This window comes from Oryza glaberrima, chromosome 12, assembly GCF_000147395.1.
Source record: "Oryza glaberrima chromosome 12, OglaRS2, whole genome shotgun sequence".
NCBI lineage: Eukaryota > Viridiplantae > Streptophyta > Magnoliopsida > Poales > Poaceae > Oryza > Oryza glaberrima.
This window is the reverse complement of record NC_068337.1, coordinates 3,524,562-3,539,672: the sequence shown is the minus strand read 5'-3', so window position 1 is coordinate 3,539,672 and position 15,111 is coordinate 3,524,562. Positions and strand designations below refer to the sequence as shown.

Sequence of the window (15,111 nt, the reverse complement as noted above, 5' to 3'; positions counted from 1 at the left end):
CAACCTTTAAGCTACTCCTACACTGCTAGCTATGAGAAAGTTAAAACAATAGTATTAATATAACTTCTGAAGTGTCAAACGTGACTTAACTTTCCAGTGATCATTACAGTGTCCCCAGTAAGATTAGAGTGGCCCCTAACCAACTGTGTGATTGATTGATAATTAAGACATGATTGGGTGAGTGAGAAAAATAATAAAAAAGAAGATATGCATGGTGTGTGGCTCAAGCTAAGTTATGGTTGCATCTTGCATGTTGGTTGTGTTGGATCTTTTGGTGAGCTTTTTCATTCAGTTGGCTAGTTAGTTTCTTAACCTCCTCGATCGGCAACAGCAGCTTTGGCTTAGAGTGGAGTCTCGTGCTTCTTTTGCCTTTTCTGCCTTTCTTGTATCTTGAAAGGCAATGCTTGGATTAGCAGCATGATTGCATTTTAATTTGTTCTTCATTTTCCACATTACATTTTATTAATTAATACGCATGCATATGCTCTAATCCATATAATAAATAACAGGGGTACTAGCTACTACTATTCATTAAGGGATGATAATAATATCAGGGAATATATTAATTATAGCATATATATACCAGCAGCATAGCATGTTGGTAGTTAGCATGTCAAATTAACAAAATAATGCAGCTGCTAACCACACAATGATTAGGTTGTAATGCCATCTCACACTTTGGGTATGTGCTCTGTACGACTGTACATGGAACATATAGATTAGCAGATAGCAGCAAGGATTAGGGCACAAAATCTTGTGTGTTGAGTAGGTTGTTGACACGTGCTTATGGCTTGGACACACTCTCAAATCAAAACACAGGAGCATGATCGAGTGAGCTTAAAGTGAGAACAATGTGCTACCTAGCTTAGCTAGTGTGGTGTGTGTACCACTTCCTCTCGTCCATGAGGCCATCATTGCCGGGAGATCACATAGCATGGGTACTGGCCTTGTTGGGAAGTTTGATTTCAGAATAATGTTATTGGACCACTGCTGCATATCTGTTATCGTGCAACTATAGTATTTATGGTAGTTTCATGTAATATATCGATGCATAGGTCTTATATGTGTTTAAAAAAAATTATGGTAGAGAGAATTAAAGAACAAAATAGAATTATGTTTTTCTATCACATTCGACTCCTATTGATTTGTGATCGGTTGGTCTAACATAGTTACTTCTTCTGTCCTAAAATATAAGATATTTTCTAATAATACGAATCTGGATAGAAACTAGGAAATATCCCTTTCGATTTTAGGGTATTATATTTTGGGATGGAGTGAGTACTAATGAAAGCCGGTGTAATTTTATACCAACGAAACAATGGTTTGGCTTGTTTGGTTTATGGTCAACAGTGGATTGGATATGATCATACATGTTTATTTCGCACCGATCATTTGCACTGTTGGAGGCAAAGAGGAAAGGAAGGCGTGTGGGAAACCTTAGGTTTACTTAAGGATATGGAGAGATGTGAGAGAAAAAAAAAGTATTTGCACACCCGTGTCGTCCAAGGTCCAACATCTAGAAAAAAAATATATTCCATGGGTGGTGTCTATATCCTTCTCTTTACCCGATAAAAAGTGGCGGCCACGTCCTATAGAGGCTTATCTCTTGAACTTCTTTGTCCTATAACCATAAAGTTTTAGTGTTTGTGACACCATATTAATTATACGTTTTCTTAAAATAAAAAAACATTCAAGATCTACGTATACAAAACCCAGACAGTACATTATCAACAATGTTTGAGTACTACGAATTAAGTCACCCATTAGGATATAATATATAAAATAAATCTAAGAAGTTGAATCCTCACACACCAAAAAAGTAAAAATACCTTGAACAAACCATTAAAAATCCTTACCATCAAAAGGAAAAAACATTGCGTACATATACTTGTGAGTTGTAATGATAAATATGGAGCTTATTACATCCTTTTCTATTGTACCAAATCCTGAATCAAATGCACAAGTACGAACACCTACAAAAAAAAATACAGTCACATTATTAGAGCAAGGATAATAATAGAGCCCACTTTCTACTATTAGCCCATCTTAAAATCAACATATATAATAGATTAGCTATAAGGTTGACTACAATTTTTTTTCTCCTCTCTCTATCTCTCACTTATACATTTAATGTTTTTGCCTTGGAGCTTGTAATAAGCTAGCTATTACATGAGAGCCAACATCCTTAATTTTTTACTATCTCTCTCCTCCACCTAATAAGTTTATAGCTCACTATTATACTTGCTCTTACCGTGAAAATACTCAGTACAGTACAAGGTACTCCGTACAAAATACTACAACAATAGTACACGTACAGAGTATAGAAGCAAAGAGTACACCCCCACATTTACACATCGCCACCACTTCGCATGCAGCCACACGTACGCGTACCCACAACACACACGTCATCACGTCCCGTGCCGCTACGCGTGGGCCCCACCACCCCTGAGTCACTGACAGCGCCGGGGCCCACCGCGACGCTCCACGTCGTCGTCGCGCGCGGGTGACACGTGGGCCCCCCACACCGCGCCTCTGAGTCACTGACAGGTGTGGGCCCCACAGGCGAAACCCAGAGTGACCGACAAACTCGAACCGTCGTCGGGTGCACCACCGGAATCTCGCCGCTAATTAATCACTGTACTTAACGCCGTGATTAAGAGCAAGTATAATAGTACAGCCCACTACTAGCTCCAATTTATCTATAGCCAATCTAATAGCTAATTTATACAATAATTGTTTACTGTACTATTAATATATGGTTCCACATGTCATACACAGAGTGTGTCTTGGAGTCCGTGCTACAGCTGGCTACAGATCTATAGCCCGTTGCTCTTCTCTCTCATTGTTTATCTCATTAAAATATGTTTATAACTGGCTAATAGCCTGCTATTGTACCTGCTCTAATCTCCTCTGATTAATTAATTAATTAACCAAAACCCGTCGCTGGAATCTCGCAATCAATCCGCCAAAGTCGGCAGCAGCAGCGAAACACAGAATCATCATCAACCGCCACTGCTACTAATCCTAATCTTAATCCCCCGGTGGTTGCATCGAACACTGCACTATTATACTCCGAGAGTGGGGGTAGGAGAGAGAGAAGTAGTAGTAGTAGTATCCGAGAAAGCTGCGAGCTTTTCTTCCCCGATTCGAGCTGCACGCGCGGGAAGGAGGAAGGTAATGCGGGTCGCCAATGGCGGATGATGCAGGTGAGCTCTTCTTCTTCTTCTTCTTGTTCGACCTCGTCGATGGCGGTGTTCGTCGTGAAATCTCTCTGTTTTTTTTTCTTCTTCTTTCTTTCTTTTCTTTTCTTTTTGAGCTTTGGATGCTGTGTTGCATTTATCACTTTCCCCGATGCATTTATTCTGCTCGGGGGAGAGGGAGAGGGAGAGGGAGAGTTGAGTGCAGAAGCGAGAGGAGGGAGATAGCTGTACTGGCCTCACATGGCGAAAGCTGCAGGTGGTGGTGGCGGCCATGGCCTGGACCCCGCGCCTTTCTTTCCCCTCCGCTTTTGAGCTCGCCTCCTGCTCCGATCTGCCCGCGTGAGCTGTGACCCCGCGCTTTTCCCCCCCTCTCCCCCCCAGCTCAGCTCAAGAGGATAGAGATAGAGATAGAGAGAGAGAGAGAGAGAGAGAGAGAGAGAGTTATTGGGAAGCAAGAAGAAATGTGGTGTTGAGATTGAGAGAGTGTGTGTGTTCTTCACGGAGTTCTTGCGATGCGATGCGAGGCATTCCCGTCTTCTCCGTGTAGTCGTTGAATTCGAGGAGGTATTAATGCCCGCCATCCCTCCTCGCTTCCTGCTCTACCTCTGCTTGTTTTTTGCTCCCTCTCGCTTCGTTCTTGGATTCCCTCATGGAATTTCTTCTTCGCTTCCTCTGAATATTTTTTTGTTCTTTCTGTTTTTGTTACTCTTTCTTCCGCCGGATTTAGTGGGAATACCTCTTGATTTGGGGGCTTCGAGAGGAATTTCGGCGTCAAGCTGCAATCTTTTTCGGGGATTTTCACCCTGGTTTCTTGGGTTCTCTTGGGGAATTGCGAGTAGTCGGTGGCTACTGTTATTTTGCACTCTGACATTCTCTCTGTGAAAAACACTTTGCAACTTTTTTTTTACTGTTTTATTTGCTGCTACTGCAAAAGCATGCTAGTAAAACAACAGGGTTTGATTGGGTATCAATGGTGATAAATTCCATCTTACCTCCACTGTTTTTTTGGTACAATGATGCATTGTTCTTCTCTTGCAATGTTTTGATCTCTTTGTTTTCTCGGCACTGTTTGTTTCTGATTGGATTTAGTGTCAGTAAGAATGGTAGTCTGATTTAACTTTTGCCAAGTTGTGCTGAAAAAAGAAATAAGTGACAGTCTTGCAGCATGTGCTGTGGGCTACTAGTCAATGCAAAAAGGTTGTGTGCTTGTGAATTGTCACGGCATTCTTCTTTCTTTATAGTAGGTAGTGTGTTGAGGATGTTGCGTCTTTCACAATCAAATGTTATCATTCTCGGTGCTAATTTTCTACTGCATGTTGTTTGATCCAGACCAGCAACCTGCAACTGGGCGAGCTGCTGATCAATGAAAAGCAGCATACGGTGGTAATTAAGAAATCAGGGGTTTCAGCTCTGATCTGTTGAACAGTTGATGGTTATGGATCGAACGAGTTGGCTCTGGAGGCGCAAGCCGTCAGACAAGAGCCCCGGAGGCGCCGAGAACACCGTGTCTGTGTCGTCACATTCTGAGCACTACTCTGATGATCAGGTTCTACCCCATGTCTGATGACTTTGTTTTGTATAACTAGAGTTCTTTCTACCTCAATAGGACAGTTTAGTTGCTATGTTCTTTTCGGACCTACGTCGCGGTTGTTACATTCTTTAGTCGTAGCCACTCTCTTTCTAGCTGTTATAAACAAATCTCCTTTTTAGCTTTTAAGAAAATGAGAGGCAGGATAAATTACTTGCTTTTTTTATCTGAATGAGAATGGAATTTGAATCCAGGACTCCAACAATATGATAACTGTACTATCGACCTATTGTTTTCAGAGATAGCGAAGTTTGTCTTAGAAAAGAAGTCTGAAACTTTACATTATAAGTGTTACAGAAATGTCACTTTAGGATTGTACAGGCAAGATGTCATTTTCACTTCCTTGGGCAGATATATATCGCAGACAAACTTATAGTTTGGCCTGATTCTAATGGAGCATAGTGGTTCAGATGATAATGTCTGATGAATGCATTGATATTGACTTGATGTATTATGGTACTAGAGATTGAGCAGCATGTTGCTACCTAGTACCTACCAAGTACCGACTATCGTGCTCATAACAGTAGCTCAAACCGTATAAAATCTGTCATGTTGAGGTTGAGTATGAAGCTGAATCTCGACTTCTATTAATGAAAATGTTGTAGCGATGTGCCGATGTTTCATAATATTTGTAATGCCCTTTTCCGTGCAAGCAAAGAAAAAGCTTTGAACAGACAAAATGATGCTGGTAGTATTTAAGGGAGTTAAGTACCCTGTTCAGTTAACTCCAAGAGAGTTCTTCTAATTATGAGAAAATTCATTCCTTAAAATTTATTCTGAATAGTATCTGCCAACTAAAGACAATTAAATTCAATTCGCCCAATCTCCTATAAGATGCTCTTGAAATCTATGCATATTTTTCAAGGTTCTAACTAGTAAGTTCTGCAACAGTCTATATTGATGTACCTTTTTGTCAACCTGTTTGTGTTTTCTTGTATGAAGGTAAATGAGCTGCCTAATAGCACTAAATATGGACATAAATAGTTAATACTTGTAATATAATTTATACATATATGGCATCTTTTGCTAAATCTGGATGCTGTTTTATTTCTTTTTCTGAATGATAATAAATGATTTATCCTGAGTGTTCGAATTTTGTTTGCTCATGTTAAACCAGGAGGTTCTGAGGCCTGTCTCAAACAATGCTTCACCACATCTTGGCCAATCACCTGGAATGCCTTCAAGGGTTAGGGATGATGGGACCCAAGAGACTGGAGTCACAAAACCCTCGAATGAGAAGTTAGCATTGGGATTTAAACTAAATGATTCTTCTCCACGGCATGGTCAATCATCAGAGCCACAGTCATCTTCAAATGTCAGAGATGAAGATGTAAAGGAGAACTTGAAGAGTTTGAATGATAAACTTGCTGCTGCATTTTTGACAATTAATGCTAAAGAGGAATTGGTGAGGCAGCATGCTAAAGTTACAGAAGAGGCTGTTTTGGGTAAATATATCCTTTCTATAACATCTTTTTTTTTTTTTGGAGAAAGGGAGGTAGGCCTTCCCCATTTCTATTACCAGAAATGGCTGAAACGACATGTAGTTCTTACAGCAAACAAAATAAAACATAGATAGGAGCTTCAGCATGCCTTTTAGCCTGATGCCGTCCTGTTGGGTGCACACCGATGGCTGGATAGTCTGCTGCTTTGAGATCTGATAATGACTAGAAAGAAAAGATAAAGCTATAATAGTTTCTAGAAAAGCAACTTGAAAGCATCACTTCCTGTGTGGCTGTGCTACACAAAATCCTTTCTATAATTTACGCATATTAACTAAATGATTCCTCCATGTTAGTTATTTTGTAGGTAAACTTTAGAAACTGTGCACTTAATTGATCCACACTTCCATTCATTAATCTGCAAAGTTACTTCTGAGTACTGAATTGCGTTTGTAAAAATTGTTGTAAGAGATCAAATTGATTTAGGTAATTTTATTTGTCTTTGTTGCAGATTACTAATCTTGTCATTGATATACATTTTTTAGGTTGGGAACAAGCTGAATCTGAAGTTGCTGCCCTAAAGAAGCTACTTGAAGCTTCAGCCCAGAAGAATGGTTCCCTCGAGGTTCAAGTCAGCCACTTAGCTGAAAAAAATGCTTCTCTCGAGGTTCAAGTCAGCCGCTTAGATGAGGCTCTGAAGGAATGTGTCAGGCAGCTGCACCTAGCACGGGAAGATCAAGCGGAGAAAGTCCATGATGTAGTTACCAAGTCCCAGGAGTTGGAGTCTGAGAACTCAAAGCTCCAAAACCGCATCACTGAACTGAAGAAGCAGCTGGAAACCACGAAACTAGAAGCCTCCAACATGTCTATAGATCATGATCTGCAAGAGAAGTTTCAGGCAATTAAGAAAGAGAACATGGATCTCAAGTCCAAGCTTCTTGTACAGTCCAAGGACCTGAAGATACTATCATTGGAAAGAGACTTGAGCAATCAAGCAGCGGAAACAGCAAGCAAGCAACATTTGGAAAACGTGAAAAAAATTGCAAGGCTTGAGGCAGAATGCCGCAGATTACATCATCTAACTCGCAAAGCAACATTAATTAATGATTCTAGGCCTCTGGCAAACAATACTTGTGTGGAGTCACTTACTGATAGCCAATCTGACAGTGCTGAACGCATGGCTGCTGTTGATAATGAACTGCGGAATTCCGACTCATGGGCATCTGCTCTGGTAGCTGAGTTTGATCAGTTCAAGAATGGAAATGCTGATGAGAAAAATCTTGTGAACAACCCTGTTGTGATTGATCTAATGGATGATTTCCTTGAGATGGAGAGGTTAGCTGCATTGCCTGAATCAGATCGCACAAGCTCTACCTTCGATATGGAAACAGATTCTGATAAAGCTGTGACCAGAAACAGCTCCTCTAAACTTGAAACTGAAGAGTTGAGGAATCAGGTGGCTGATTTGCATGCACAGGTTGAGAAGATTGAAAGTGAGAAAAAGGAGCTTGAGATGGCACTAATGGAGGCAAGAAATCAACTTGACATCTCCTGCAATGCACTAGTGGCAGCAAAGAACAGGCTAGTTGAAATGCAAATGGAGTTGGACTTGGCAAATGACTCCAAGCATGATGCTTTGAGGGATTTTGAGGGATTGAACTCAGAGAAGAAGGCTTTGGAGTTTCAACTGGAGTCTAAATCTGTACGAGTGGAGGAGTTACTTCAGGTGGTGGCTTCATTGGAAGAAAACACAGATAAAAAGGAATTGGAGTCACAATTAGAACTGCTGTCTGCGGAAGCCAAAGAGCTTCGTCTGACTGTAACATCATTAGAAGAGAAGATTGAAGCTGAAAGGTCTCTTTCTGTGCAGCATCAAGCAGAAGCAGTGGCTGCATGTAATGCGAAAGAATCGTTGGAGGAACAGCTATATTCAGCAAACACTGAAGTAGAGAGATTGCATGTCATTGTCAAAGAACTGGAGGATGAGGTAGAAAAAGAGAAGATGAGGCAGGAAGAACTCGTGGCAGAATTAGAAATGAAGATGGAAACAGCTGTCGAGGCTATTAAAGAATCATTGGAGGCACAACTATGTGCAGCAAACACTGAAGTAGAGAGACTGAATGGCATAGTTCAGGCACTAGAGAACGATATAGAAAAAGAGAAGGCGCTGCATAAAGAACTGACAGCACAGTTAGAGGTGAAGTTTGAAGAAGAGAAAGCTCGTTCTGTTCAGACTGTTAAGGAATCAATGGAGGCACAGCTATGCTCATCAAACACCGAAGTACTGAAACTGCGTGACATTGTTAAAGCACTAGAAAATGAGGTAGAAAAGGAGAAGGCACTGCATGAAGATCTTTCAGCACAGTTGGAGGCGAAGATCGAAGCAGAGAGAACTTTTTCTGTGGAGGCTATTAAAGAATCATTTCAGTCAGAACTCCAGTCAGTGAACTCAGAAGTTGTGGAGCTGCGCGGTATGGTGACTGCACTTGAGCATGAGGTGGTAAAGGAGAAAACATTTTCTGCAGAGCTCCAAATGCAGCTAGAAGCTCTGGAGGCAATAAAAAGGGTGTTGGAGTCTGAGATTGAGTCTGCACATCAGGATAACAGAAAGCTCAATGATAAGGTGAAGTCTTTTGAAGCAAAACTGAAAAAACAGGTGTCTTCAGCGGCGGACTTCACTGCCAAGGAAGAAGCCATGCAGTCAGAGAGAAGGGCCATGAAGCAACAACTTGAAGCAGCAAAGATGGAAGTTGGAAAGCTGACAAACAAGGTGAGCTTGCTCCAAGGGGAGGTGTTACAGGAGAGATTGTTATCAGAAGAGTTCGAACAAGAATACCACAAGCTGGAGGCTCGGCTGTCAAGGGATAGCCGGGACGCGAAGCTCTGGCGACTCGCAAATTCAAATGGGGGTCTGAAGGCCAAGCAGGTAGATTTATATATATATACTGAAGTCTTGTAATTTACATTACACCATTTACCCTTGGCTTAACACACTCGCCTGGTATTTATCAAGAAATGGATCCAACTATAAATCGTTGTGTTTGTCACAGGAGAAGGAACTTGCAAATGCTGCTGGGAAGCTCGCAGAATGCCAGAAGACCATAGCTTCTCTCGGCCGTCAGTTGAAATCATTGACCGACATCGACAATACAATTGTGGAGCCTGAGAGGCTGGAACCCAGAGAAATCAGAGAAATGCCGCTCGATTTTAGAAATAGTGATGCTGACTTTGCAGTATTTGCAGATGAGTTATATGATTTTGATCTTCCAAAGGTCAACAGCAGCTGCTTTTCGCCGTTACCGTCGATCCAGCCCTCTTCGCCACCTTCAGAAATGTCAGTATTTGCAGGGGGCCTGTCTTCACTTAGTAGTTTCAGAAGCAAAAGAAGAAAGTAAAGAGCTGGTGAAAACAAACTGTCCAGATGCTACTAACAGTTCATGGATGCTCTCATCTGTAGGTAGATCAGTGTACATTTACAGAAACTGATTGTAGATTCTGTGTGCTGAATTCCGTTCCAGCAAGCTCAGTTTTTTTTTCACAGCCTTCTTGATGAGATTTTTACTGTATCAGTGTTGGCTGTTTTGGTGCCAGAAAAAATGGGAAGAAAAATGTAAACTCAGTATCAGTGTGAGACTGCAGAAGTGCAGATACATTGTGGTGTATTTGTGTTGTGCGGCTTATACTTGCTGTGTGAATTGTGATCTCCATATTACCAATCATACTTATTCTGCCTGATTGAACGAAATGTCCAAATTCAGTCTCTTACAAATTTCTCTGGGATAATAATTGCATGTGTTATAAGAAGTTTGGCTGCTCATGCTGCACTTGAATTGTTTTTTTTCAGTGGTCAAATACTGAATACTATACGACAAGAAAACAGGAGAACAAACAGTGCAAATGTATTAAATTTCTTGTGACCATTATGTGCTAATCGAGTTAAATGTTTTCAAAGCACTGTACATTCTGTGAACCATCACAAGGCTCCTTGCCAGCCGTAGCCTGACACCCAAGAGAGAGCTACTACTCTGCTGGTCCAAATGAATGCCCTGAAATTTTAGAGTAAATTGCATGGTACAAAGTACGTTTTGTGCGGTAGGTGGTGCAAATTTGTTGATGAACTCTGAAACTGTACGTCTGTATCGTGCGAGTTCTCAGTGACCTATAACGTGTAGTACATAGCAGGTTAAATTAAGGGTCATACGCCATGCAAGCGAGCCAACGATCACTCGATGAACGATTTCAAGAGTATCTCCAACAATTATATTTGTGGTCATGGATGTTATCATGTTAAGCTGGATGAGTACTATATGTGCTTCGAGTGAACTGAGGAGAAGAGCCCATTTTGATCTAAGCTCTATCCAAAATAATCCTACTCTTATCTCTGTCCCTAAAACACCTTATTTTTAGACCGAAGTATTTATCCCATAAATACTTTGTTTATGCGTGGTGTTCATTAGTCCTCTTTATTATCCACGTTTTCTTTTCCTTCTTTTAGAGACCACTATCCCACACCTCCAATTATCTGGTGAAAACGGTATTAATTAGAGCTTGGATATGTTAAAAGTCTAGGGGAGGATACAAGTTTAAGAGAAATATAGAGAAATATATAGTCTTAATGAAGGGCATAATTGTCTTTTCATATCAATAATAACTAGCTGGGTAGCCCGCGCAATTGCGCGGCTAGCACCCATACAAAATTATATATTTTTTAATATTTAAAATTTATTAAATAGCTATCTCGTTGTCTTAAAGGCTTTGAAAGATCAAACCTTATCATCATCGTGTTTTTGATTTTATAGTTTTTAAAAGTCACACCAGTTGATACCTCTTAATTTTGTCATATCCTTCTTCTTTATTTGCTTGCTCGATTTACCACTGTTTCTATTCATTCTCCTTGGAACCTTTAAAAATTGGATCATATAGTTTTTAGAGTTTATTGTTCCGTTGGGTTTTGTTTTTATAATTTCTAGAAGTCCCGTCAAACGCTGCCATTATACTTCTCTACGGCCGTCCACTGCCTCTTCTCTTTATTGTTGTTGGTATTTTAAAAATCAAACATAATTAACGTTTAGGTGCATTTTTTACTTTCTAGAAATTCCGCCAAAACATCAGCGACTATGTCACTGTACTCCTCTATGACTCGTCTGCTGCCTCCCTTTTTTATTGTCATTGAGATTTTAAAATCAAACATGATTATCATTAGGGTTTATTTTTTTTTTACTTTTTAGAAGCCGAAACCTTTAAAATTGGACATTATAGTTTTTAGAGTTTATTGTCTCGTTGGGTTTCATTTTTTATAATTTTTTGAAATCCCGTCAAATATTGCCACTATACTCCTCTACTACATGTTCGTCGTCTACTCTTTATTGTCATTGGGATTGTAAAATCGAACATAACTATCATTGGAATTCATTTTTTACTTTCTAAAAGTCCCACCAGCCATCAGCCGCTCCGCCATTGTACTCATGTATGACCTGCCCACTACCTCTCATTTTTATTGTCATTGAGATTTTAAAAATCAAATATAATTATCATTGAGGTTTATTTTTTTTACTTTCTAAAAGTCCCGCCTACCACCTTGACCGATTGCTTCATGATCTGCCCGTCGTCCTTCCTTTTAATCGTCATTAGGATTCTATTTAGTGTTTTATTAATATTTTTTAGATGTCTCATCAACCACCACCACTTTACTACTTTATAGGCATATTACTTAATTAATCTCCACATGTGTTTTATATAGTATTTTCTTTCAATAGTCCTTATTTTTTTTATCACCAATTGTAGTTATTTATAAATTGTATTCCTAGTTGAATTTTTTTTCTACTTTCAGAATTTATTCTATTTTTTGTTTCGAATTTTAACTAATATCGTATTGTGTCCTTTTAATATTTTTATTTTGTATTTTTAATTTCAGTTGTTTCAAAATTGCATTCATACTTGAACTTTCTTTTTAATTTGTCTAATTTTGGATTTTATTTTATTTTTTATTCCGAATTTTAGTTAATCTCGTATTGGGTTCTTATACGTACTCTTATTTCAATATTGCTTATATTTAATTCCGAATTTTAGTTAATTTTAAATTGTATTTCTACTTGAACTCTTCCTTTCTTTTCTTTTTTCTAATTTTGACTTTTTATTTTTTTATTCCGAATTTTAGTAATCTCGTATTGGGTTTCTATATGGACTCTTCTTTCACTATTGCTTAATTTTAATTCAAAGTTTTAGTTATTTTTAAATTTTATTTCTACTCAAACTCTTCTTTTCCTTTTTTGCTAATTTTGGATTTTATTTTATTTTTTATACCAAATATTAATTAATCTCGTATTGGGTTCTTATAAGGACTCTCCTTTCAATAGTTCTTATTTTTAATTCCGAATTTCAATTATTTTTAAATTGTATTTTAAGTTGGACTCTTCTTTTCTTTTTCTCCGATTAATGTGGAAATTTCTAGCCTCCGCAGCGAATATAGTGCCTCCTTTCAAGCTGTTTTAAAAATATAATAGATAAGGTTTATAAGTAACGAAAGGAGTCGGCACCATGCCCACTAAGCACTAGAATCTAATTAAGACAAAAAAAATTGTAGGGAATGTTCATAAATGTACCTATTAATTGATAGTATACCACATTTGCCTAAATAGTTGCATCTTTTATTGCATGAGATTTAAGTGTTGAACTTTTCAAGAAAACGTGTATGAGGTGGAAATATGTCCTTTTCTTTAAGACTGAAATATTAGACGCTTCTATTAAAATTTCCTCTACATTGATAAATACTGGAAGTACACATAATGGGAAAAATGGACAAACATTAATTTTGAGAAGGACGTAGTTCTACCGGCCGGTATAAGTAGCAGTCTGTAGCATGATGCAAATTTGGCTCCAGTAGCATTCAGCCTGTGCTGAAGTGCCACCCCACACTTCCTCTAATTTTAAATGTAAGTTGTACTCTGATCCTCTCATCTCTTTTTTAAATATGAGATGTTTTAGGATTTTTTTGGATATATTTTTTATTGTTTTCTTGTTTTCCCTTGCTAAATAAATTTTACTATTTATATTTTCAATGTAGTATAAACAAATGGACACAAAGTTATTTATGTTATTTTTTAAATTCAACTGCATCTAGAAGTCATATATTTGGAACCAGATGGAGAATCACAAATCATTGGCAAAATGAGTGAGCACCACACCGCAGCTTCCATGCATCAATGCATCCAAGAAGGCAAGAATTACTCTTGTCGTAGCAAGGGTTGGATCTGTCTGCAATCAATGGTCAATAATGAATTAAGGATAGCTCAAATCAACAAAAAGTATAGCAGTACAAGCATAAACCAGCCTCCATTTTGGGTGAGCATACAATAGGGTTTAATCATAGTAGGCAAGTTAATGCCTGAGAGAAGAGGTACTAATTGAATGGTTTTAGGTTAACCATCTTTGCAAGGATAGGATGTGAAAGAGAGGAATTAATTGAGCATGCGATGCAAGTGAGCCCAATCAATTGCTGGAATAGTTGGTTGCTGATTTTTTTTTCCCAAATCTTCCATTTCCTAGCTTCCATCCGTGCATCCCTTTTGCTCAGTTTTTCCTTTTTCTTTTTAATTTTATGTGAGCTTCCAGAAGATCGATCTCCTTTGCATAATTTCATGCCTATATTTTCTGTATGCTACACGTCTAGAAAACCAGCAACATTTATTGGTTGCTGATTCATGTAGAATATGGGTGCAGCATATAGGTTTTTATTGTTTTTTCTTTTACAACTTGTGAATGAGTTTGGTGGGAGAGAGGTTGTTAAACTTCTTACTTTAGGGACATGTTGAAGGTGGATAATGACCTAGGGTCTTCTTTAATGGTGTTTCACCTCAAATAAAATAATTACTTCCATTGATAAAAAAAAAGGCCTTTCCTCATGTCAAGATATTCACAATTGTTCATCTGGGTTTCCTAGGAATTTTAAGCTTCACCTGTTTCTCTTGTTTAGCATTAAAAAAACATTTAGTAATGGACAGATTCCAAAATCAAGAGATGGTGACACTAAACGTAATAAATCCTGTCAAGTGGCTAATGAATTTAGGTCACACACTCAACATCTCATCCTAATCTCTACGTTGACTCAATTAATCATCCTTTTATTTGAAAGAAGTTGTATTAATTTGATGCGATATGAATCGACGTAATGCAACCGTAGCACAGAGATGTTCCTTTAATGCCTTCTTTTTTTCTTATCTTGAATATAGTTGACATAAAAATTATTCTCCAGAACCAAAATAGAAGGTTCGGTTTGACAGTAACATGAACCTGAAAAACTATTGGGCATCATCTTTTGAGATGGACCAAAGCCGATAGAAATTGACCAAGAAACTTAGCGTATAAATTAAGCGTAATATTACCAAACGATAACAGTAAAGCCGGTGTAATTTTGCGTACATGTAGCTGATTTTACACTATTTTCACCTATAATTTTCTTGGTCAAATTCTGACTTATCTTCATTTAAAAAAATTTAAACCTCTCCGTTTATAAACATTATAAACATATAACATCTTTGGAGTGTAACGAGCTTAGGATGAAGCCAATGCTCATCTTTATTTACATTTTACATCCTGTCCTAACTTACTTATACAAAAGAATAGACTGGTACTATACTCGTACTTAATTGATGTGTAAATATAAAGATTAAACTAGCCACCCATAATTTTGACAAATTTGATGGTAAGATTGATTACACATCGTCCTAGCTTGTACACAAGAACAGACTAGTAATATACTCATACTTAAATGATGTTTTAAAAAATTAAAGATTAAACTAGTCCTCCAACAATTTGGGCTCTATTAAATTTGATGGTACTAACATTGATGAGTACCCAATACTGATGTAGGAGTAATACACAATTC

At 38.3% G+C, this 15,111-nt stretch overlaps 1 protein-coding gene across 2 annotated transcripts; it reads left to right on the top strand.

Moving 5' to 3' along the window:
• Positions 1-3,035: 3,035 nt before the first annotated feature.
• LOC127756958 (filament-like plant protein 3) lies at positions 3,036-9,934 on the top strand. 2 transcript variants are annotated; one of them, XM_052282350.1, is made up of 5 exons: positions 3,036-3,206; positions 4,530-4,746; positions 5,906-6,233; positions 6,773-9,153; positions 9,278-9,934. In XM_052282350.1, exons 2-5 carry the CDS (start codon positions 4,630-4,632, stop codon positions 9,620-9,622), a joined length of 3,171 nt encoding a protein of 1,056 aa, XP_052138310.1. In that variant the 5' UTR covers positions 3,036-3,206; positions 4,530-4,629; the 3' UTR covers positions 9,623-9,934. The 2 variants fall into 2 exon arrangements, with proteins under 2 accessions (XP_052138310.1, XP_052138311.1); XM_052282351.1 differs by lacking the exon at positions 3,036-3,206 and adding an exon at positions 3,269-3,764.
• The last annotated feature ends 5,177 nt before the right edge of the window (positions 9,935-15,111 follow it).

Coding starts and splice junctions, on each gene's coding strand:
- LOC127756958 (XM_052282350.1), top strand. CDS start 4,630: ATGGTTATGGATCGAACGAGTTGGCTCTGGAGGCGCAAGCCGTCAGAC. Junction 4,747..5,905: donor AGCACTACTCTGATGATCAG/GTTCTACCCCAT, acceptor ATGTTAAACCAG/GAGGTTCTGAGGCCTGTCTC. Junction 6,234..6,772: donor TACAGAAGAGGCTGTTTTGG/GTAAATATATCC, acceptor TACATTTTTTAG/GTTGGGAACAAGCTGAATCT.